Source organism: Molossus molossus, unplaced genomic scaffold (genome assembly GCF_014108415.1).
Source record: "Molossus molossus isolate mMolMol1 unplaced genomic scaffold, mMolMol1.p scaffold_m16_p_13, whole genome shotgun sequence".
NCBI classification, from domain to species: Eukaryota; Metazoa; Chordata; class Mammalia; order Chiroptera; family Molossidae; genus Molossus; species Molossus molossus.
The window spans coordinates 90,817,188-90,841,209 of NW_023425348.1; the positions used below are offsets into that span (position 1 = coordinate 90,817,188).

Consider the following 24,022-nt stretch of genomic DNA (forward strand, 5'->3'; position numbering starts at 1 on the left):
GTGTCTCTTGCACATCAATGTTTCTCTCTCCTTCCCTCCCTCCCTCTCGATCAAAAAATCAATGGAAAAATATCTGGCATGAGGATTAACAACAACAAAAAACCCCGGGTGAGTATAGTACTCAGGGGAAGCACCAGGCGCCTGGGGTGCCGGGCGGGCACATAGGTCAAATAGGCTTCAAGAAGGCTTCCTGGAGGCGGCAAATGCTTAGGCACAGCCTGGAATGGTCAGTAAGAGTGAGCCTGGCAAAAAAGCTGGGAAGGGTGCTTCAGGCAGAGGGAACAGCATGAGCAAAGCACAGAGGCATGCCATACCACAGCACAGTGAGTGCAGGTGGGCCTAGAGCAGTCCGGGCTCACAGGAGGGGACGTGGAATAGTGGGAATGAGACGGGAGGGCATTGGGCCTGAGTGCTGCGCTGGGGTAGCAACTCTTCACTGCCCGCTGGGCCCCCCAGCCCCACGCGTCCTGGCAGCTGGCTTTGAGGCGAACATACCTGTGACCTATGGAATTGGCAGCCAGAGAGGAGATGAGAGCACTGGCTGTCAATTCATAGGTCAGAGCCCTGTGCACTCTGTCTCAGCAGCCTGCTGACAGCCCACCCTTTGCCATCCTGGGCCTGGGAGCACAGCCGTGGAGGTCCCTGCTGGTGTGCTGGGCAGCAGCCTCGTGTCCGCCTCCACGGGGACTGGCCCCCACCCCCGATAACAGCAGCCCCACTGGAACCAGTGGGCACTTCCACATGGAGTTGCTGTTACAGGGGGTGGGAGCCACTTGGAGGCACCTCCTCTTGGGCAGAGGTCTGTGGAGCACCCCATGCCCACATACCTGGGTCCCTGAGTCCTTATGGCCCTGGGTTCATGGTCTTTTTATTGAGGCTCCTTATCAATCCGGGCCCACTCCTTGTCTGGGCGAAGTCCAGGCTCAACCCCAGATCTGCTCATAAAGCAGGGAGTGGATCTGGTTTACAGCTCTGAGCCAGCCTTTGCCCACTCGGACACCCACACCCTCTGTCCCCAAGCTCCTGTTTCCTCCTTTTTACCCAACCAGAGCAGGGCCACAGTTCCCGGTTTGGCTGCTGCGGCCTCCCTCCTCTGCCCTTTGGCCACCCTTCCTGCCGAAACCACAGGGCAGAGGGACATCGATGGACGGCTGGGCCTCTGTCGCCTCCAGGGACCTCTGAATGCCCAGAGTCCTTTGGATGGCCCTGTAGAAACCGGAGATGTGACAGAGAGAAGGGCAGGGATGAGGGGAGACAGAAAGTGGGCCAGTGAGGTAGAGAGGCCGAAAGGGAAACAGATGGGCAGGCGGAGACGGGAAAGAGCGGATAGGGGTAGAGAAGGGTGAGGTGGAGGAAGAGGAGGACAGGAACTTGAAAGATGCTAATACACAGACCTGCCAGTAGAACGGTAAGAACAAGGCTGTAAGCAACCACCCATCTGGAAGAACACTTAGCACCTTGGTGGCCTTGGAGCTGGGTGACCTTGAACATGTGTCAGCCTCTCTGAGCCACTGATTCCTCATAAGCACTTCGGGGCCTGAGGCTGTTCTGCACACTGGTGGGAAGCCACCCTCCCTTCAACCTTTGGGCCTGTCCCTGCTCTAGGGAGAGGAAGGAGCTGTTGGCCCACGGCGCCCACGGAGCAGAACTTTCCCCTGCAAAGTGTTTTTTCATCCCCCAGACCAGCGCTGGCCCGAGGCTTCAGTGACAGGCCCCAGGGCCAGTCTTGCCGAGAGGATACTTCAGCGGTCCCGAGGCTTCTGGAGAGGAAGAGCTGGGGCTCTGAACTTTGAGGTTGGGCTTGGCCATGCCCCCTTTCCCTGCAGTAGAAGCTGGCCCAGAGAGGCAAAGGAGAGTGCCCAAGGTCACAGAGCAGGGCCTCGAGGTCTGTTCTGCCCAGCAACCTCCCTTAAGTGGCGCCCTCCCAGGACACAGTCATGGTGGGATGGGGGGTCCCCAGGCAGGTGTCATGTCTGGGAAGACACGCCTGTGAATGAACACACTGAGCTAGTTACCGTCCCTCCCCAGCCAGCAGGCCCTCCCGAGGATGCAGGGGCGAGACCAGTGCCCAACCTGGTGGAGGCAGCGGCTACGCAGGGACGCCACAGCCCATCTGGAGTCCGCTCCTTCACCCCACGGGTGGAAACTGAGGCCCAAGGATGGAAGGGACTTGAGATCACCCAGCCATTGCCTTGGCCCCTTCCTTTCTTCCTCAGAAGGGCTAGGGACCCTGTAGAGGTGGCTGGGCTTAGAGAGCCCTGGGGCAGAGGGGCTGCAGGGGCCTGACCCACTGGGCATGTTCTTACCTGGGTGCCTGGCTGGCCCTTGGGGCATAAGGAGGAAGTGGGGAAGCCCTGGGCCAGCGCCTTTTGAGCCTTTGGCCCAGCCCCTAGTGGCGGTTAATGATTACCCCCCGTCAATACGAAGCACAAGTGCGGTTCGAAGGGCAGGAGAGCCTGGACTGTGCCCCGGCAAGGGGGAAGCTCCAGGAAGCATCAGGCCAGGCCCGTCTGCCCTTCTGGTGGCACCAGACCCCAGCTGTCCACACCCGTCGCCCTCCTGGCCCTCTTCCGCCCAGCTTGACCTGCTGGCCCAGGTGCCCATGGACAGTGAGGATGCCGAGTCCGCCAGGCAAACCTGCCCTGTTCACTTGGTGCCCATGTCTCCCTCATTGAGGGGACACCAGGGATACTATGGGGAGCTTGGGGGGACATTTGCAAACCACAGAGGGATCCACAGATGGCCCCAACAAGATGAGGGTTCTCTAAGCCTGTGCCTCAGTTTCCCCACAGGCCCACCTACCTCAGTGCAGCGCTACTGGGGAGTGGGGCAGGGAGGGGCAATCTGAGTAGCCCCTCTTCCTTGTTCTCAAGAAACAAGGTGTGGCCCTGGCTGGTTGGGTTCAGAGGTTAGAGCGTCGGCCCGTGAACCAATGAGTCTTGGGTTCGATTCCAGTCAAGGGCATGTACCTCAGTTGCGGTTCGACCCCGGCCATGGTCGGGGTCATGTGGGAGGCAGCCAGTTGATGTGTCTTCTTCACATCGATGTCTCTCTCTCCTCCCTCCCACTCTGTCTGAAGATAAATGGAAAAGTATCCTCAGGTGAGGATTAAAAAACCCAAGGTGTATTTCTGCGTTTGTAGGGGTACGGACAATGGTTATTCTCCTGACCCGTGTAAGCTTCTGTGCAAATGCCAGACAGGACCCCTTCCAACCAGAGCGCTACCTCCAGCACCCCTCCCTCTCCAGTGCCCTTAAGCTGAGACCCCAAGATAGAGGCTTCAGTCACCTGAAAAGCCTTCTGCTAGGGATGGTGGGAGCAGCCTCCAGAGGGCCCCGCCTTCCAGGAAGGGGCTTGACTGAGCCTCAGTCCTTATAAGCTGGGCAGGGATTACCAGGAAGGACCTGAGGCTCCGAGACCCAGGGCCCAGCAGCCTCAGTTCACAAGGTCGGGGTCTGAGCCTTTGTCCACAGCCCGACCCTTTGCTCTGGTCCAGCATCCTCCCAGTGGTCCCCTCACACCTGGCCCCAGGTAAGGCTGGACCCTGGGCTCGTGCCAAGAAAGTAGTCTGGGAGAGGTGGTCTCAGAGGGCCATTGCTTCTCCCCTTCACTCAGCTCTGCCACATCAGAAGTGGGGCCAGGCTGGCGGCCCCCTGGGAGGCTGGCAAGGAGGAGCCCAGGGCAGACAAGGGAAGGAATGCAGGGACTGGCAGGTAGCTGGGTTAGAGACCAGGGGCGGGGACCCTGTCCCGTTGGGTTGGGGAATAGGTGTGAACCCTGGTGGTGACAGGAAGTGCTGCGTGCAGAGGTGGGAATCTGGGTGCCAGCCAAGGTCAAGACAGGCCTGGCAGTGCAGATACACAGGACGGGGCTGGCGGTGGGCACAGTTTATTCCACTTCATGCAGACACTGACCCACACGCTCAGGAGCTTAAAAATAATACACTGAACCACACGGTGTCTACCCCCCCACCTTCCCTGGAGACACAGAAAGACACTTGGCTGAGGGGGGTCAGGGTCCGAGGGTCCAAAAAGCTTCCATCCTGGGACAAGGCAGCAGTGTGGGCCCAGGTGTTGGTAGGGCGGTGTCCTTTCTCCCCAGAGAAAAAGTGCAGAGGGGCCGAGGCCCCAGGCAGGAGGGCCCCACTCCCCCAGCGATTGGCAGCAGGTAGGCCAGGGGCAGGGTCCTTCCTGGTCCTCCAGAGGGCCCGGTCCACCAGGCTGTGGGCTACAGCTCTTGGGAGGTGTGGGAGCCGAGGTGCCCAGTGGTTGGCTGGGCGTGGTGGGCCGGCAGCGCCCTGGAGTCCTGGGCACCTGGCACTCAGTCCTGGGCCTCGTCTGAACGCCACTTGAGAGTGTGGTCCTTGTGCGCGTCGGGGAGGATCTGGTTGCGCATCCCCCCAAGAAGGCTGGATGTGGCCTCTGTGGCCAGGATGAGGGGCTTCACCACTGTTGGGGGCAGCTGGCGGATCACGCCCCCCACAGCACCCGTCAGCCCCTTCTGCTCATGACCTCGAGATGCCACGTCACAGATGGTCTGAGCTGTGTCCAGGATGCCCTGCAGAGGTGCGAGGTCAGTGTGGGGTCTGGGTGGAAAGTGGGTGTGGGGTGGTGGGGAGCAGGGCTGGGCCTCATTACCTCTCGGACAGTGTCGTAAGCCTTGGCCACGCCCTCCCGGAGGTCAGCGGGCTGCTGGCCCTTGCGTGGCCTTCGCACAGAGCGCTTGTCCTGCAGGGAGCGCGTTATGGGTGCTGCCGGGGACAGGATGTCATACACCGTCTCGGCTGTGGCCTGGGGGAGCACAGGGGACACTGGATGAGGAGAGGTGACTCAGGCAGACATGGCAGACCCCTAGGTCCTCAGTCCAAGGAGACCACCACTGCCCCTCCTCCACATCCGTGCTTCACTGAGCTGCCCCAGGGGTCCTGCCAAGGCCCCCACCAGCAAGATCAGGGGCTTCAGGGGGACTGCAGGCCTGCTCGGGGGCTGCTCCTAATGTCCTCCTGCTGGTCACTACGCCTGTGCACCCCACCGGATCTGTGGGGTACCCCATATGCAGCTTGCCTAAGCTGGGTGCACTGCCTGGTCTCACCATCAGGCCTGCAGAAACCAGGGGTTCCCCCTCGGCTCACCCCCCATGGACCAGTGAGTCCATTACCAAGTCCGACCTGCCTACTGTCCGAGACTCCTCGGTTCTCTGCTCCCACCGGCCTCACTCCTTCCCACCCAACCGCCTTGACTGGCAGTGCCACACTCCAGCTAACGCCCTGGGTGGGCCCCCAGGTGCCTGCTTATCCCTGCAGCCTCCTCCCTAGAGACCTGCCCTCTGCCCTCACGGGGCTGGACCGGCAGGGCCCAGAAAGCACCATGACCCCGTGCATCTGCACTCACCCCACCTGGAAGGACTGCCCCCCCCCCCGACCTCACTGCCCTGAACGGCAACCGCCCACGGGACAGCTCCCTGGGCACCCACCAGGGCCTAGCAAGGTGCAGAGCCTGAAGGAACCAAGGCCAGTCTGGCCTCACTTTCCTGTCTGTAAACAGAGCCCTCCTTCCCTTTAAGACTTGACCATGAGCAGAGACCCAGTGGGCTATAAAGCCTGGGGGGCATCACCCTCCTGCATGGGGGCCACAGTGGGCCTTGGGAGACCCACTGTGGGCCCCAGCCAGTTACTTGGCCTCTCCCTCTTCATGACTATTCCTCAAAAAATGTTATGTGCACCCAGACTACCCACCGTCAGTAGAGCTTTGGGGACGAAATGGGACACCATGGCAGACCCTCCCTGCCCTGCGTAGCCAGCTGCCACTCACCTGGATGGCCTGCACCAGCCGGTTGCTGAGTTCCAGGGCAGCAGAAGCCGTAGATGAGCCGAAGGAGGCAGCCCCCCGTTGCAGCCCCCGCATGAGGCGCCCATCCTTCCTGTACTGCTCGATGGGCAGCCACAGCAGGTCCCGGAACCCTTGGACTGGGGGATGGGGTTGTCAGAGGTGCTGAGACTACAATGCCCCCACCATCCTACTTTAGAACCTCCCCTACATAGTCCCAATGGCAACTTCTAGGATGCCTAAGAGTCGCCAGAGCCAGACACTTACAGAGCTGGACAACTGAGTGCATGGGGCCCACTCCCCCCAGCAGGCCGGGCAGCTGGTTCTTGCGGATGTCCTGCAGCCACTCATTGAGAGCATAGCCCAGCACCTTGTCCACACCCAGGAGTCTGGGAAGGGAGAGGAGAGGGGGGAGGGTGGGGCAGAGATACACACCGAGGGTCACAGTGCCAGGAGGACCTAAGGCACCGCAACACTCCTCGTGGTCCCACCCAGCCCTGTGTGTGTGGGGGATATGACTGTACCCATTTTACAGAGAAACTGAGGTCCCAGAGGGTTGATGTCTTGGCCAAGGCCACACAGTCAATCAGGAACGGAGGAAAGAGGGAGTTTAGGGCCCTGGAGAGAAGCTGGGGTGCATGGAGGACTCACCCGTGCCGGCAACACAGCCGCTTTAGCTTCAGCTCGGAGCAGTTGAGCTGGGCCAGGCCGATGAGGAGGCCAGTGCAAGTGCCCTAGGGAGGGTTCAGGTTTTCACATGATGGGGCACGCGGACCTGCCCAGCCCCCTGGAGGCCAGCTCAGCAGCCGAGAGTGCCTGGCGCAAGCCCTGGCCTCCTGGCCCCTGAAGACCAGGCCACACCCGAGTAGAACCGAGACCCCCGACGGTCCACCCCACTCAGCCATCCTGCCTGATGACCCCACTTACCACCTGGTCCATGGTGACGTGCTTGCCGTGGTAATCCAGCCAGATGGGCACCTCGGAAGTGAATCGAAACTCCCTGGGGGGAGGAGAGGGTCCTTAGTGGCTGACCTGGCGCTGTGCAGCCCGGCCAGGGCCCCAGCCCACGGCCTTACCTGAAGTAGATGGGCTGCTGCTCAGAGGAAGAGCCTTGCGCACCGCCTGAGACCTCCTGGGTGCCGGCTGTCTCTGTGCCCTCGGGCTGCCCTTCCTGGGGGCCGCCCTGCTGGACTCGGGTCTCAGGGTGAGCTGCAGATCAGACAGACCAGGGATGGGCCCTGGGTGTCTGGGAAGCAAGAGGCCAAGACCCTCCCTGACCAGGTTCCGCCTCTCACCCTCAACGGAGGTCTCTGCCGGGACCATGGGGTTGATGCCTGCTGCCAGGCTGGTGAAGTAGTCCCTCAGGAAGAGCAGAGCATCCTGTGGGCGAAGGTGTGGGGCACAGGTTGGGCTCAGGCACTGGCGGCAAAGGGGCTCTCCTTGGGCCTCCCCTACCCAGCCCACTCACCTGGTCCACGTTGAGCCGCAAAGGCAGCAGTGAGACCCGGAGACAACACTCGGGTGCACCCAGGTTGGTCATGGGGGCCACGTGCAGCGCTTTGATGGTGAGCTGGGGACAGAGGGTGAGCTCTGGGTGCCTGCTGCGCCTCAGGCCCCTGGTGCTGGCTCACCACTGCTCACCGTCAGCTAAGCCGGCCCGAGCCCCACCGTCCTCCCAGGTGCGTGTGAACACATGAGTGTGTGACCCCACGCCCTGCCCAGGGTGGGTGACAGGCTGCGCACGGTACCATGTTGGAGTGGGTGCGCCGCGGCATCCGCTCGCTCGTGTGCAGGTACAGGAACTTGTTGATTTTGGAGGAGGGGAGCCGGTCGCGGATCTCAAGCTCCTGTACAATAAACACCTGCCGGGACAGCGGCTGCTCCTCCAGCTCCTTGCCTGGGGCCACGGGGCCTGTGGCTGGCTCCATGGGGTACACCTCATGCTGGAAGCTTACCTGTGGGGTGGATGGAGGCCTGAGCCAGGTTTGCAGGGCCCGGACAGGGACGGAGGGGTTCACCCCAGGCGCCTCCTCTCCCAGCCACCCTCCTGCACGCAGCCCCACCTCAGATCTGTGCCTGGTTGCTGCTTGGACACCTCTGTGTGGCCGTCCCACAGGTATTTCACACCCACGTGGTCACACTGAACTCCTGACCTCCCGCCAATCTATCGTCTATATTCCCGCAGCCTCCCCATCTGCCTCGTCACCCCAGGCATGAACCCTGGTTCAGCCCTCGCTCTTCCAACTCTATCACCAGGGACGTTGGCTTTGCATCTTGGAAACATCTGTAAAATCCACTCCACAAAGTAAGCTCCCAGTGAAGTGCTGGCTGAGGAGCAGGGATGGGCTAGCCTGCCGCTGACCCCTCCCCAGCTGACCCCTTGCAGCCCAAGCCCCAGTCACCTTGCTGAGCTGGATCTCCATGAGGACCTGGTGCTGCCTCCCACTGCCCCCCTGCACGCGCCAGGAGTTCTGGGGCCGGTTGGGGCCAGAACAGCGAGAAGGGGAGCCCCTGAGACCTGTGAGGCCAGCTCTTGCCCTAGGAAGAGGGACAAGGGGCAAGCTGACTCACAGGAACACCCTTTCCTCACCCTCCCCTCTCCGAGCAGGACTTTCAGCATGTGGCCGGAGACCCTCTCCTGGGCCGTGGATGGGATAAGGTAAGAGGCAGAACTGAGGCCAGGGAGGTGAGGATACGGCTCAAGGTTACCAGCTGCTGCAGGTCAAGGCTGGACCCCAGCCCAGGCCCCACCTCCTGGGTAGGGCAGCCCTTGTCACAGCTGCCACCTGCATTCTCTCCTTCTTACCTGTGGCCGGGGTGGGGGCCAAAGTCTCGACCCCCATAGAGGTGCCAGACAAGAGAGACCTCACGCAGCACCACACGGGTGCTGGGCACTGGGAAGTGGGCCGGCGCCCGCAGCAGGTCCACGCTGCCCAGAGGCCGTGAGAAGTGCCCGTCCTGCACGGTGATGGGGCCTGGATGCAGCTGCGTCACCACGGGCTCCCCATCTCGGGGCTGCAGGGGGGAGGCCAAGTGAATACGCGGCACAGATGCTCTCCCTATTCCAGGCCTCCCTGCACCCCGTTTCTTCCGCCTTCTCATCCCTCTCTCCATTTTGGACAAAAGATGACCTTCGTGGGTCACTGTCCCTACAGCCTGTGTCTGAATAGACTGTCCAGGAAGGAGCCGAGTGCCCCTTGCTCCTGTCAGCCTTGTCTCCCGGGGACCTGGGTCTTGCTTGCATTCGACATTCCCACAGGTACTTGGGGGCCAGGTCAGCACCACTGTAGCCAAATAGTTCTCCTCACCCTCCCACTAACCACCTGCCCCCACCCTCCCTACGCGGCTGGCCCAGTCCCTCTGTCCAGGATGCCATCCCTCCTCTTCCTTTGGAAATCCACCGGCTCCACCAAAGTGACTCAGGGCTGCCTCCCCAGGAAGACGCTCCCGCCCACCTCCCCTAGGATATCTGCCACCTCCTGCCTCTCTCACAGCTGCATCTCTGGAAGGGCCTGGAGCTGAGCCACCCTCCCACCCCTTCCTGCCCTGCCCAGCCTGCCCCCCACACACCGGGATGCCCAGGCCAGGAGCATCAAGGATGCAGAACTCGTCACTGTCCAGAGTGTCTCCATCCCCCTCCTTTTCCTTTTCATCTTCCTTAGCTTCTGAGCAGGACCCCAAACTGTCAGCAGAGACCCCAACAGGAGGCGAGGGAGGCTGGGCCCCACTCCGTTCACCTGGGAACAGGTAGACCGACACGGGCGAGGCCTGAGGGAGAGTGCCACCTGTGGAAGAGAGGCTGGTTCGGGGGGATGCCTGATGTGGGTGCTGATCATATCCTCTGCCCCAAAGCCCCCCAACCCCACCTGAAGACTGGGCCAGCTCCCGCAGGCTGCGCTCGGTGTCCAGAAGGGCATCGGTCAGGTCTCGCTGGTTGATGAGGGCCGTCTCCACTGGGGGACATGAAGGCAGGGAGGCAGGGCTCTCGGAGAGCTGGGCCAGGCAGGGGAGGAGTGGTGAATGAGTGCCAGGGACGGGAAGGCCCCAGGGGTCCCCCATGGCCAGGCCCCTGGGGGACCACGGCAGGGGAGGGGTCAGGAAGAGTTCTGGTAGCCTGTGTGGCCAGACCTCACCTGTACCTTCTGGCCGGCGATCTCAGTGGGGCTGGGGGGCCGGGGCGGGGGGTGCAGGTCGCCCGCGCTCACTACATACTGCAGCAGGTTGACCAGCAGGGCGCAGGAGTCGGCGCACGTGTGCATGTGCACCACGTTGTTGGAGCAGCGCAGCTCAAACAGCGGCTGGCTCTGTGCGGGGGGCAGGGTCCCATCACCCGGGCTCTATCCTCCCCACACACAGACAGGACAAGCTGGGTCTTCCCTGGAGCGGTCAGCCTGCCCAACAACCCCACCGAATGGGTATGCACACGGAGCCCACAGAACTGAAGGACCTGGCCACAGGCTGCCCAAGGAAGCGGAGTGCCATCCCGAGTGAAGGGCTTCACGAGCCCCGTCTCCTTTGCCCCTGACCCCAGTCAGCCAGGCGAGGCCTGCTACCTCCATTTCACAGATGAAGAAACTGACTCCCCAGGCTCTGCTTCTGCCCTGGCTGCAGCTGCCCTCTGGTGGTAGGACTCACCTGAGGGACACCCACGATGGGCCTGGCCCTTCCCAGGAGGACCAATAACCAGAGCCCAGCACAGGAGGGGCAAGCAGGACCGTGACCTGAGCCCAGGCCGAGGAGCACAGCAAAGAGACTGTGTGGGCGAAGGGTGATCCCTGAAGGCACCCTCGGCCCCTGCACTGCTCTGGCTCCAGGGACTCTGGGAAACAGCAGCACTCACCAGTTTGCCCTCAGTGCTCCCCTTCCAGGTTTTGATCACAAGCTCCAGGAGGTCAACATCCAAGACACAGACATAATCTGAAGCAGAGGACAGGAGACATTCCTATTGCCTCCTCACACTCAGCCCCTGACCCACCACCAGAGGAGAGATGGGGGTTTGTCTGGGTGCAGCCCTTTCGTGCGTGTACGTGTGTGGGTGCTGAGAACCCAGCCACGTGGGGGACATTGGCTGCTGTGTGTGTGGCCAGGGGCCATGGTCCCCAGAGGGGAGGGAGCCTAGTCCAGGCCCTGCCCACCTCGCCGCAGATCCAGGGTCTCCACCTCACACTTGTCGGACAGGTACAAGGCCGAGTCGTCGAGGATGAACCTGGTGGGGAGTAGGGCTGAGAGGGGCCTGGAGCCACTGCAGGCGACAGGGTGCCCAGAGACAGGCAAAGAGACACCCACTGCAGGTCCCAGACCCACAGGCACTAGTGCTGGGCCCTCTCTGCCTCGGCGTTGGCTGTGCTGTGGGGAGAACGGCCCGGCTCCCGCGCCGCAGGCCCAGATGGGTGGATCTCCAAGTGCCTCTAGTCCTCCACCTTATGTGGCTCTCAGCAACCCGGGGCAGGAAGGGTTGTTTCCCCTCCTGCATTCATTGTTCTTTAAAAGGAGTCTATTTTATTTTACTTTTTACGGGGAGACCCAGGGGATCTCTCACATTGCCATTCTTCTGATATAATCCAGTTTTCTAACACACTTACTTAATTTTTTTATACAAGGTCCTTATTTTAATGGCCACATAGCACAAGCTCCTTTAAAATGTTTTAAAATACAGCAGTAAAAAAGACATGACCCCTACTTCCTAATCATAATTCCTAATCCCCAATCTGATCTACATCTCCTTCCAGGCTCTTCTATGAAGCCACCCGGAAGTGCACATGAAGACCTCCTCATAAATCTGTTTTAAACACACGTAGTTTTATAACTTACTTTTTCAGTAAACAGTACCATGGCATTTCCCCATATCTTTCAGTGTTATTCTTTGACTTGACTTTAAAAGTTGAATAGTCTATGTTTATTGACTCAGGTTGTAACTTGCCAGCATTTGGACCGGAAGTTCCGAGTATTTTAAACTGTACCATAGAGGCACTATATTCCACCTGTCTTATCTGCATATCAACCACCACAAGTGGAATCACCAGGACAGAGAGTGCGAACACCTGTGAGGCTGAGTCGGTGGTCCCACCTCCCTCCAGGAAGGACCATCACCCGAAAGGACAGAAAGGCTCAGAGAGTGGCCTGAGGACACACGGCAGGTAGACAGCAACCTGTGGGTGCGGCAACTGCAGCCCAGCTTGGGAGGGAGGGGGCTGTATACCTGAGCAGGAACGTGGAGGTGTCCATGATGATATTACTGGAGAGAGTGAAGGTCTCAGCGGTGACAAGGACACGCACAGGGAGGTAGAGGGGCCTGGGGGTGACAATTAAGCTGGGGCAGGTTCCTTACACACACGAGAGCCTGTCCCCTGCCCCTGGCACCCAGCCCGCCCAGCCTGGGTACCTGTAGTCCACAGCGCAGGAGAACAGGTGTGTGTGTAGGACGGTAATAACCGTCGGGGGCAGGTAGCCCAGCACTGGGTCATCCAGCACATCTAAGAACTCCAACAGCTTTGGGGACCAAGGTGGGAGAGGTGGTGAGGATAGAGTGACCTCTTCCACCCTCTAGCCCCCCACCCCAGCATGGGCCAAGCCCATGCCCATGGCACTAGCGTCCTCCCAGCCTAGAGACCTGCTGCCCATGCTGCCCTTGCTCACCTGGGAGTGCCAGCTCTGCCCTGGCAGTGTTATGTAGTGACGTAGGGTAGCTCTGTGTAGCCGCAGTGTTACCAGGAACTCCTGGGGGTGGGACACGGTCAGCGAGGAGGGAGCCCAGCCCTCTCTGCACCGGGCAGGTAGTCACCCAGGCCAAGTGGGTGGGCAGAAGCAGGCGTGCCTGTACCTTGATGTTCTTGTGGGGGTCCAGGTGGATGCGCACAGCAGCAGACAGCATGTGAGGGCCCTGGCCCTTTCGGCCTGAGGCTCCCCGCTCAGTCACCCCTTCCTCTGATGGGTAGATGGTCGGGACCAGATGGGCAGGAGGAGCAAAGCTGGGCAGCTCTAGGTGACTGGGCAGTAGGTAGTCATCCACGGTCCCTGAGGAGGCATCTGGTGAGCCCCCTGCCAAGCCGGCTGATTGCCCACTTCACCCAGGGCCCACAGCCATCCTGAAAGCCCCCGCCCCTATCCATGGACTCTAGAGACCCCTTGACAACTGGCCCACAGCCCTCACACCTCGGTGGTAGAGTGTTGCCTTTTCGGCCTCCAGGCAGAAGTAGCCGAGTCCCGGCTGACCTCGGTACTGGGAGACACTGAAGACGGTGCTTTGCTCCACATCCAGCACCAGCTCTCCGTGCACAGCCTCCAGCTGTCTCCCACCCTCGTCCTGCAGACAGAGCATGCGGCTCGGCCTCAGCAGCTGCACGGAGCAGTTCCCATGCCTCCTGGATCCCTGGCCTCAGCAGGATCAGCTCCAGCATCCACCCAGACTCCACAGAGCCCAGGGCGGCACTGGTCTCTTCTGTCAGAGGGGAAGAACCGCCCCTGCCAAGTCTGCCTCCTAGCATCAAACGGTGCCCATTCAGACTGTTAGCCTTACATACAGCAGGGGCTGACCGGATGCGACGGGACGGGTGAGGTGTCAGGCCCCACTCGCCCCCACTGGGGCCCATTTCCCACATTACCAACTTGGCACTGCTCACACTGGTCTGAAGTTAGGGCTGCCCTCACCTTGGTCTCGCAGAGGGCCGTGATCCGGCCCTTCAGCACCGTCACCAGTGCGGAGAAGGTACTCTGGGAGTGCGGGCGCAGGGACTCAGGGGCAGCCTGGGCGGTGCCCGATGCCCCCACTGAGAAGAAGTGGGTATCCTCATCATCCGAGTCTGAGTCTGGGTGAGATCAAGGAGCCAAGTGGGAAGGAGCCCTGGAAGGGCTGCCTCAGCCCTGCCCAGATCTGGGGGCCCCAGGACCCTACCAGGTGCCACTCCTACCCAGCTTGAAGGCTGACTTGCACATCTTGAAGTTGTCATGCCAGAAGCCCGAGGGGCCTGGGAAGCCAGGAGGGTGAGAGGCAGGGGCGGAGGCAGGAAGCAGGTCTGCAGGCTCCCACATGAGCAGGTCGTTGTTGATCCTGAGATGGGCAGATGGATGGTGGCAGTAAGGGAGGCCCAGTCCAGCTCCCTGCCACACCCCCCACCCGTCCGCATTGCCACCTGTTGTAGAGGCTCTCATAGACCTCCTTGCTGGGCAGGAAGACATGGGCGCTGGGCAGGACCACTTCTAGGCTACAGCGCGACTGTGCCAGGGCCCGGCTCTGGAAGGTCCTCATCTCTTCAGGGTCTCCAGGAATCACCAACTAGATGGGGGAGTGGGGAAAGGCATCTGACAGATGTCCAGGCCTGCTGCTGGCTTGGGAATCAGACGCAGGTCTTCATCCTAACTTCCTACCGTTCATTCATTCTTTTTTAATATTTTTTCTTCATTGATTTTATTTTATTTTATTCATTTATTTTTTTCAATCCTCAACTGAGGATTGTATTCATAGAGCGAGAGGGGGAGAGGGAGGAAGAGGGAGAGAGAGAAACATCGATGTGAGAGACACATCGAGTGGTTGCCACCCACACAACCCAAACTGGGGTCAGGGACAAACTGCAACCGAAGTACATGCCCTTAGCGGGAACTGAACCCTGGTCTCTCCAGACCATAGGCCGACGCTCTAACCACTAAGTCACACCGGCCAGGGCTCTTCATTGATTTTAAAGAGAGAGAGATAGAAATATCGATGAGACATCGCCTGGCCACCTCCTACATGCCCCACACTGGGGATTTAGCCTACAACCTGGGCATGCGCCCTGACCGGGAACCAGCAACCTCTTAGTGCATGGGTCGATGCTCAGCCACTGAGCCACGCCAGCCGGGATCATTCATTCTTTTTTTGTTGTTGTTAATCCTCACCCCAGGGTCTTTTTTCAATTGATTTTTAGATAGAGTGGAAGGGAGGGAGAGAGAGAGAAAAAAAAACATCAATGTGAGAGAGATGCATTGATCAATTGCCTCCTGACCCTGACTGGGGCCAAGGATTGAACCTGCAACCCAGGCATGTGCCTTTGACTGGGAATTGAACCCATGACCCTTTGGTCTGTGGGGTGATGCTCTAACTGCTGAGCCAAACTGGACAGGGCAATTCATTCTTTTTTTTCAATTCTTCACCCTAGGATACTTTTCTATTTATCATCAGATAGAGTGGGAGGGAGGGAGAGAAAGAGACAGAGAAAAACATCAACGTGAGAGAGAAACGCTGACTGGCTGCCTCCCACACGACCCATCCAGGGCTGGGGACGAACTGCAACCGAGGTACGTGCCCTTGACTGGAATCGAACCAGCGACTCATTGGTCCATGGGCCGATGCTCTAACTGCTGAGCCAAACTGGCCAGGGCATCATTCTTTTTACAATTTAAGTTTTTTATTTAATCCTCAGAGAGAGAGAGAAACATTGATGTGAGAAACATCATACACACTCTAACTTAGGACTGAACCTGCAACCTGGGTATGTGCCCTGACTGGGAATCGAACCCACAACCTTCCAGTATATGGGATGATGCTCCAACCAACTGAGGCACACGGGCCAAAGACATTCATTCATTCTTACTGACTCATTCATATGAGCTCTTCTCTGCTAGGATGACAGCCATCTCATGCAGTGCTGACCGCATGCCAACCCTAACTCTGAGGGTTTCACATATGTTAATTCCTTTATCCTCAGGACAGGTCTGAGAGAGGTCATTGTGCCACTTTCCAGATGAGGAAATTCATCTGTATGTAACTTTCCAAGAGGTTAGGCAACAAGCTGAGATGACATGGCCACTAAGTAGCAGAGCCTGGATTCAAACCCAGACATTTTGGCCCAGAGGCCAGGACCTAAACTGCCTCTCACTCAAACCCTCATCACTATCAGGAAAGGATCCCAAGGCTAAATAAGGGGTCCTGATCGTTCCCCTGTCGTCTGTCCTCACCAGCGCCCTCACTTCCAGGCCCCACGAGCTGGGATGCTTCTGATTCCCCATTGACATAAGGTGAAGGAAGAAACGAAATTCTCACTGGTGCTGGGTCATATCACCTGGAGCCCCAAGTAGTCCTTTCCCTCTGGCTCAGAGCCACCATGTGGCTTCCACAAGACCCAAGGAGTCCCAGGCCTCACCTCCTCTGTCTCGAACATGGTCCTCTTGGAGGAGAAGGGCGAGGGCTCAGGCTCCCGCAGCTCGCACGGACTCTCGACAGACAGTTCCAGTTCCTCTCCCTTCTCTGGGGCCACTTCCCACTGTGCACTGATGATCTGGGGGTTCAGGGTCACCACTATCCTGCCGGGGCACAGGCCTGTCAGTGGTCTGCAGGGTATCTCAGCTCCTGATCCCAAGTGACCTCCTGGCACAGTAGCAAAGTCCTCCTGTCCTGTTTGCCCCTTCCACAGCCCCACTTACTGGGGCAGGAAGTATTTGCAACCAGGGCTCTTGGGATCCAGAGCTTTGGAGACTCTCAGGCAGGGGACAGGTGGCTTTTCTCCATCTTCATAGGTGCCTGGAGGGGATGGAAAAATGGGGGTAGGGTGGAGATCACTGTAGCCTTCCCCATGTCTTCCCCGATGCCAGCTGGAGTCAGTGGTCTCTCCTTCACTGTCTACAGACATGCCCACAGCCTGCTGCAGCCTTTCCCCATGTCTTCCCCGATGCCAGCTGGAGTCAGTGGTCTCTCCTTCACTGTTTACAGACATGCCCACAGCCTGCTGCAGCCCAAGGATCAAGGGTCCGCTCTGCCTGCTGCCCACAGCAGGCCTGGGACAGGCAATACTGGTGCTCCACAGAGCTGGAAAGGCCCGGGCTCAGGTCTGCTCCCCAGTGACCCAGCCTCTTCAGTAGCCCTATGCCCATGTCTCCCAGAGGCCTGAGCCCGACCTAGGTGCTGTCTCCCAGGGGCTCTCACCGTGTAGGTCGGAGCAAGTAAGTTCTAGGCAGGTAGGGGCTGGGGGACCAGGCCCGCTGCTCAACTCCGACCGGAACTGGGGCTCAGTCAGCTCCAGCCGCAGCTGCTCAGACCGAACAGCCTGGCCTGCCCAGGGATCCCGCTCGGGCCGCAGGTCGGCAACGGGGAAGTGCAGCCGAAGCGTGGCCCGGGGTGCCGACAGCCGCACCACTGTCTCCTGCTCGATAGCTGGCGGGGACTCCATCTGTGAGAGGGCGTGGGGGTCACAGCTGCAGCCAGGGCCCCCACCACCGTGATCACAAGTCAGAGGATCTGTGTCCCACTCCCAGCCCTGGTTAGGCATCTTACCAGCAGGCTGCTAGGTGGCTCAGGAGGGGTTACGGTGGCCAGGTGCAGAAGGGCTGTGAGCCGGTCCAGGGCCCCCAGCTCCAGGTCTGCCTGGAAGTCGGCCAGGTCCAGGGCCAGTTCTGAGTGGCAATGGCAGGTAACTGGGCGCTGGGATCGGCTCTGAGGTTGAGGGTGTTCAGGTCAGCAAGGGCTGTGGGGTGGGTGAGGGCAGGACGGGAAGGGGCCCCCTTGAGCAAAAATAGAACCCTCCAGGTGGTGGTGAGAAGAGTCTGGTCAAGGAACCAAGGGAGGGGACCAAGAGACCCTCACTACCCTGCCTGAGGCAAATGACCATGCTTGTTTAATAAAAGCCATCCAGCCTGGCCAGTGTGGCTCAGTGGATTGAGCGTCCTCCCGGTTCAATTCCCGGTCAGGGCACATGCCCAGGTTGCAGGCTCGATCCCCAGTAGGGGGCATGTAGAAGACGGCCGATCAGATGTTTCTCACATCAATGTTTCTATCTTTCTCTCCCTTCCTCTCTCTCTAAAAAAATCAATAAAAACATTAAAAAAAACCCAGCCATTCAATATTCACCACTCACAGACACCAGCTAAGAATCGCCACGATGAGCTAGGGACAGGGCAACCAGGCTAAGGACATGGATAGGTCCAGGTGTATTCAAGGGCCCCCAGATGGGAGGTATGCTGTGCTCGGAGCACAGGGTAAAGGGTAGAGGGTGGGAGCAGGGAAGTACCAGGGGAGGGGAGGGTTGGGGTGCGGTGTCAATGCGCCACAGGAAAGAGCCAAGGGCCGTTAGGCCTGGAGCGCGGTGGGTTACCTTGGGCACATGGCGCAGGGTCTGTGTGTGGTGCAGGTGGGCGCAGGGCTGAGCCGAGGCCTCAGAGTCCTCACTGCTGGGGAAGCTCAGGATCTGGGATGGGACATGGGAGGTGAGAGGACCAGGCTGAGCCCTCACATCCACCCCCACCTCCAGTCCCTGACCACACGCGCCTTTGGCCCTCACCTCCATGTACTCAGGCTCCGAAGTGCCCCTGGGCCACAGACACTCCAGCACCTCGAGCTGCCCGAAGTACAGTTCTGTGCTGGTGGTCCGGCGGCCCCTGCCTGTCCGCACCTCCCAGGACAGCTGCACAGCTGCACCTGTCAGCCTGCGGGGAAGAAGCTGGGCATCAGATGAGGGGATTGCAGGGCTCAGGGAGTCTCTCCTCAGGCCCCTGCCTTGGGCTTGTACCGGACATGGCTATAGGGACAGGCCCTCTGGAAGCGCAGTCGGAGATGGTGGAAGTCACGGGAGCTGAAGGGCCCATCCTTGACAGCATCAAACTCGGCAAAAAAATGGGTGGTGAGGTCAGGTGGTCCGGAAGACGGGGCTGATGTCTCAAGCAAGGTCAGGGTCATGGCCCCCAACGTCATCTTCAGTAGTGAGTCAGGGCGCATGGTGTCCAGATGGGGCGTGAGGGCCGTCTTGCCTGAGGGGACAGAGGCTTCACCAGGAGCTCCCCAGAGCTCACGGGCACCCCAGGCTGGGGGCTGCGAGAAGTCCTGGCCCAGCTGGACTGTGGCTCTGGTAGAGGCTTGGCCAGGCAGGGGTGTCACGAAGTAAGGACTGGAGGTAATAAAGCACTCAGCCCAGTACCCGACACTAAACATCAGCGAAAACACACAGCCCGAGGTCAGATCTTATTACCCCCATTTAACAGAAGGGGAAACCAAGTCTGGGAGACTTGAAGTGCTCACCCATGATCACTGACTGAAACCAAGGCTTTGTCCAGGCCCACCAGCCTCCCCAGGGAACCAAGTCACCCACAGTGGGCCTCTGGGCATCACTGGAGGCCTCCCTCAGACTTGTGACATCACACCAACATCAAGGCTTCTTCCAGTTCTTCTTGCCCCTGGAGCACTCACCAGTTGGGTGGCCCTGGGCAGAGAGCCGGCGAGCGGTCATGTCACTGTGCACAGAGGCACCCAGGTCTACGTCGGAGAGGGAGAGCTCCGAGCGGGCTGAGGCCACACTGCTCGTGAGGCCCACCATGGAGAAGAAGAGGTCTGTGGACCAGGCGAGGGGGTCAGGGACAGCATGCTTGGCCCCCTGATTCCTGCGCCCACACTAGCCACCCCGCCAACCACCAGGCCTGCTCCACACCTACCAGTGCTGTCCACGTTGACAAGGGGGTCAGTTAGGGGGTCTGGGATGAGGGGCTCAGCCACAGCCCCTGCCTGCAGCTGCTGGTTCAGGTCCTGCTCAATTAGCCACAGGTCTTCAGCACCTAGCGGTCGGCTCTTGTTCAGCTTGTTGACCAGAGCTTTGGGGTCTACAGGGGAGGACACTTCCTTGCGTCAGTCTGGCCTGGCTGGCACCTCTCCAGCCATCCCACCTCCTGGACTGCCCAGAGGCCTCACCTGCAAGGCTCATGGCACCAAGCAGTTCCTGAAGCTGCTGGAGCTGCCGTGGGGTCAGGAGCAGGTGCAAGGAGCCCAGCTGTCCGGCCACCTCCAGCTGGGGGCAGAGAGGGCAACCATGGAGCCTATACCAGCCACTCAAGCCCCCTGAGAGCTACTTCCTACCTGCCTCACCCAGAGGAGGTAGGATGCCAGTAGCCAGGCTAAGCTCTCTCACCAACTAGCTGTGTGACCCTGGCCACAACTTGACCTCTCTGAGCCTGTTTCTCCAGTTGTCAAGAAGGCAGTAACTTCCCCCACTCAACAACCCTGCTTTGTCCCAGGGAAGATAAAAATTGCTAAGGATGCCTGGCTGGCATGGCTCAGTGGTTGAGCATCAACCCACACACCAAGAGGTCCCTAGTTTGATTCCCGGTCAGGGCACATGCCCAGGTTGTGGGCCTAATCCCCAGTGGGGGGCATGCAGGAGGCGGCCGGTTGATGTTCTCTCTCACTGATGTTTCTCTCTCTCTCTCCTTCTACCTTCCTCTCTCTCTGGAATCAATGAAGAAAAAAGTTAAAACAAAAAATTGCTAAGAATTCTGAGAGGGAGCATGCTCCCTCCTCCCCCCAGGCCCCAGCACTCACCTTGGGGCCTGGGAAAGCCTCATTCTGCTTCAATTTCACTGTCAGCTCTATGTACCCTGAGCAGCTGCCAATCTGCAAGGGGGGATCTGGGGATCCGTCCTGGGAGGCAAGAGGATATAGGAGGGGAAGGCTCAAGATGACATCAGAGCTGGTCAGAAGGGATGGGTGGGCAGAGGGGTCAAGGGCCAGAGAGGGCAGGGATTAGAAGGAGAAAGAGCCCGTGGGATTAGAGTTGGCCCACCTGGAGGGGAAGCTCCTCCAAGTGCAGGCGGACTCCTGCTAGCTGCAGCAGCTTGTGCAGGAAAGCAGGAGGCTGGTGAACATCCACGGGGGGCGCCTGGCTTGGGTCCCGCACTGCCTCGTCACAGTATTCTAGTCTGGGGAGTGTAGGGTCAGCCTTTGCCCTGGTCACCCCAGGTGTGGAGCTCCTCTCCCCGCCCAGTATTCTGTTCTAGGAGTCTGGGGTCATGGAGCTGCCCCATCACAGCCAGGCCATCCTGGACATCCACAGCCAGTCCTTGCTCCTCACTCCCTTAGCACGTAACCTGATCCTTGGCACACACCGTCCCCACCTCCCACCCCACTTCACCTGTACTACCTGGCCCCTGGACACCACTCCAGCCCACTTCCTCCTTGCTGTGGCCACTGCCCAGGCCCATCCAGACTTGCTCTGCCACTTTCCAGGAGCCTAGGCTGGAGGTGAGGTCAGGGCCAGGGCCACCTGACAGCCCCTCCACCCCCTCTCCCTCATGCCAGCCCACCCCACCAGGCTTGCCCCTACCTCTGCACATGGACTTCCACTGCCACGCCACGCTCCCCATCACCCGGCAAATGCTCTACCCTCACGACAGTGTCCAGGAAGGTCACCTTGATCCTTCGCAGCACTAAGGGGTAAGAAGGGGTCTCAGGTCAGGTAGAGTTGTAAAGGGTAGGTAGACGTTCCCTTCTGGGGTAGCAGGGTGACCTGGAGGGGCCTGCTCACCAGTCTCGATGGTCTGGGCGAACATCTCCAGGCCCTCCAGGGGCTGTGGTGGCTCAGAGGGCTCAGGCAGCCCATCCCGCAGGCACTCCTGAGCCAGCTGCAGGCTCGTGGTCATGCATGAGGCCCAGCTCTGCGAGTCAGCAGGTCCTGGTACTGTGAGTAGGCCCAGTCAGCTCCTGAGTGCCCAGGCCCACTCCCACCATTTGTTCTCCCACCCCCTCCCCAGCCTTACCCTGCCCTCACCTGGGCCCTGGCGGGGCTGTAGGGTGAGCTGGAGGCCTGACACAAGAACAGTGCAGTGGTCAGTGAGCAGCGCGGCCCAGGGCACGGCCACCTCGATGGAGCCTACAAAACCTTCCACCAGCTCCAATGGCGATTCCATGGACTCCAGCACCTCGTTCACAGACTTTGAGCAGACAGGGTACAAAGCTGGCTCAGGAAAATCCCGAACCGGGCTGTCTCCCTGGCTGCTGTATCCCTTGCCTGTCTGCTCTACCTTGGAGAGCACCCTCGCTCTCCCAGATCCTCCACATGCTACTACAAGGTCCTAACTTTGCTCGTGCCGAATCCCTATTCTTGGCTGGCCCTATCACTGCATAACCCAGATGTGCAGTCTTTCAAGCCAGAGGAGGGGAGAGCTGAAGGATGAAGAGGAGGAAGCCAGGTAGACAGGATAGAAGGTGGTATGTTCCAGACTTGGGAACAGCACATTCAAAGGCTGGGCAGAGGGTGCAGCAGAGTTCATGGGGAGTGTCCAGGAGAGGCAGGCAGGGGCCTGACCTGAGCTGAGGGGATGCCCCCCAACTCCAAACACTTGGTGTAGCTGTACATCTCTCTGAGGCACAGGTTGAGCCCCCACACTCCCCCACTGTTACAGATGGGGGAATAGTACCTCCACCAGCCTGGGAGCTCCTCGAGGGTAGGAGCCCTCCTGCTTTCTCCGAATGACCCAGAGAAGACCTCAGTAAACACTTGTTGGATCCACAAGTAAACAAACTAGAAGGCCCACAGAGATCAAGTCCAAACTCCTCATGCAAGATCCACGGATGGGGAAACTGAGGCCTAGGGAAGGGACTAGTCTAGTCACCCAGTGTACTGGGACCTGGGCCTCTCTCCTTATCCCATCTCAGGGTTCCCAGGCTCAGCTTCTGCTGGGATCTTCAAGGTAGGGGCTGCAGGCAGAACAGCTGGGAGGAGGGGCTGGCTATTGAGAAAGCACCTGCACTCCACCAGGGCATAATCAGCTAGGAGTCAATTCAATCCCAATAGGTCTAGGAGGGGAAGAAGTATTTCCTGGGACTGGAAGTAGAAAGAGGCAGTTTACAGGTCTGAAAAGGCTTTCTGCACTGGGATTCACAGGCAAGAGGCTACTGGGAGGTGCTCCCAACGCCAGGCTCAGGGGACCTCCCTCACCCCAGACATGGTCTACCTCTAAGACAACTCTTCCTGCCTGATTGCAAAGCGCCCAGACAGAAAACTGAGAAGCCCCTGCCCCCATGCCATCCAGGGCCAGCCCTGGGTTGGTGTCTCTAATTGGTGGCTCCTTTGCAACTTTCCAGGTCAGCTGAGATGTGAGTCACCGCCCCTCACCGGCCCCAGACTCAGGCCTGACCCAGACTTGACTTTTCTCTGCCTCCCCAGCATCTCCCCTGCCTCCTTCCACCCTGTGGCCAGACCTCTCCGCCCTACCCTGGAGGCTTCCCTCCGGGTGGGGATGTTCATTCCCAATCCCCTCCCTACACACCCACTCGGTCCATCCCACTCTCCCAAAAGCAGGAAGTAAGCAGGAGCAGCAGCGGCGGCAGTCACACGAGGTGTTGATCAACATGGGTGCTGACGCGGTTGTTGACATTCACATCCGGAGGCGAACCTCACCCACTGGGCCCCAGATTGTAGGGTCAGGGGGTCAGGAAGTCAGGGTAACATTCCCACAGGTGTTCTCAGCAGGGCTCCGGACCCCTACCAGTCTTCCTTGTCCAGCTGCATGGCCGCAACTCATCACTGCCCCGGCCTGATCCTACTGGAACCCCTTAGTTCCTCCGCTGCGCTCCTCCTCACCCTCTCCTTAATCCCTTGGCACCATGCTCCTCAAATCAGGCCCCAAACTCAACGTGCTTATTCTGGCACCCTCCAGACAAGTGGCATCCCTCTCCCCAGCCTCAATTTCTCCTCCTGTGAAGTGGCCGCAAGGAACCCCTTCCCGCCCAGGTTCTTGCTCTGGAGGCGATAAGCCGGGTCCCTCTGACGCCTGAAACGAGCCGTACTTCCACGACCTCAACACGCCCGGTACCTGGTCCCTCGGTCCCGTGCCCCCCGCTCTCTTCCCGGGCTCGGGCCTGGCTGCTCACCCAGATCTCCAAGTGGATATCCCGCAGGGCAACGCTGCCCTTGTACAAATCGAGGCTGAGCTGGTCCAGGCTGAGGTGCTCCTGGAAGAAGTGTCCCAAGTAGTGCTGTAGCAAGTAGCGGCAGACCCGCTCTTTCACACAGTTCGACCAGGGCCACAGCCATCGTGACATCTCGGAGACCGCCGAGCCCGGGCCGTCTCCGTTCGCCGGCCGCCGGCGATACCAGCCCTGCTGCGCTGTTCACTAGAGCCTCGGGTTCGCCCCGCCGCTTCTCTCAGCGCCAGGCCGCGCCCCGGGGCGCTCAGCCACGCCCCCAACACTCACTGTAATTGGTCATTGCAAAGGCCGAGGTCTACTGATTGGCCGAGGGGGGCGGAGACTTCAAGCGCCAAAAAGGGACTGGGCTCTCTGCGTGATATAGTGCTCCCAATCTTGATATGCGCTTGCGTATAAATTCTCTGTGGGAGGACCTTTAACCTTCCTTCTACAGGCTCTGGGAAGACTATTGCTGGAGATGTCAGCCCTGCAGAGGAATGCGCATGTGCTGACTCGTACAATTACTTGAAGTAGTTGGGGACAATTTAAAGGGACAATGTCT

At 59.6% G+C, this 24,022-nt stretch overlaps 1 protein-coding gene across 2 annotated transcripts; it reads right to left on the bottom strand.

Annotated features, from left to right (window-relative positions):
- Positions 1 to 3,899: 3,899 nt before the first annotated feature.
- Positions 3,900 to 23,672, bottom strand: ATG2A (autophagy related 2A). Of its 2 annotated transcripts, none has more exons than XM_036258308.1 (41): positions 23,425 to 23,672; positions 21,320 to 21,355; positions 21,077 to 21,229; positions 20,876 to 20,978; positions 20,336 to 20,471; positions 20,095 to 20,193; positions 19,468 to 19,564; positions 19,215 to 19,379; positions 18,973 to 19,113; positions 18,299 to 18,536; positions 18,071 to 18,215; positions 17,885 to 17,977; positions 17,068 to 17,226; positions 16,720 to 16,963; positions 16,221 to 16,317; positions 15,941 to 16,100; positions 13,955 to 14,097; positions 13,733 to 13,872; positions 13,473 to 13,630; positions 12,978 to 13,128; positions 12,646 to 12,839; positions 12,462 to 12,542; positions 12,208 to 12,314; positions 12,025 to 12,117; positions 10,961 to 11,031; positions 10,666 to 10,742; positions 9,959 to 10,129; positions 9,692 to 9,818; positions 9,396 to 9,610; positions 8,632 to 8,840; positions 8,228 to 8,363; positions 7,574 to 7,780; positions 7,294 to 7,395; positions 7,121 to 7,205; positions 6,902 to 7,034; positions 6,753 to 6,825; positions 6,477 to 6,559; positions 6,093 to 6,214; positions 5,811 to 5,965; positions 4,638 to 4,790; positions 3,900 to 4,557 (listed from the first exon to the last, which is right to left on the bottom strand). In XM_036258308.1, exons 1-41 carry the CDS (start codon positions 23,585 to 23,587, stop codon positions 4,321 to 4,323), a joined length of 5,652 nt encoding a protein of 1,883 aa, XP_036114201.1. In that variant the 5' UTR covers positions 23,588 to 23,672; the 3' UTR covers positions 3,900 to 4,320. The 2 variants fall into 2 exon arrangements, with proteins under 2 accessions (XP_036114201.1, XP_036114200.1); XM_036258307.1 differs by having other exon boundaries at positions 21,320 to 21,482.
- Between the last annotated feature and the right edge of the window lie 350 nt (positions 23,673 to 24,022).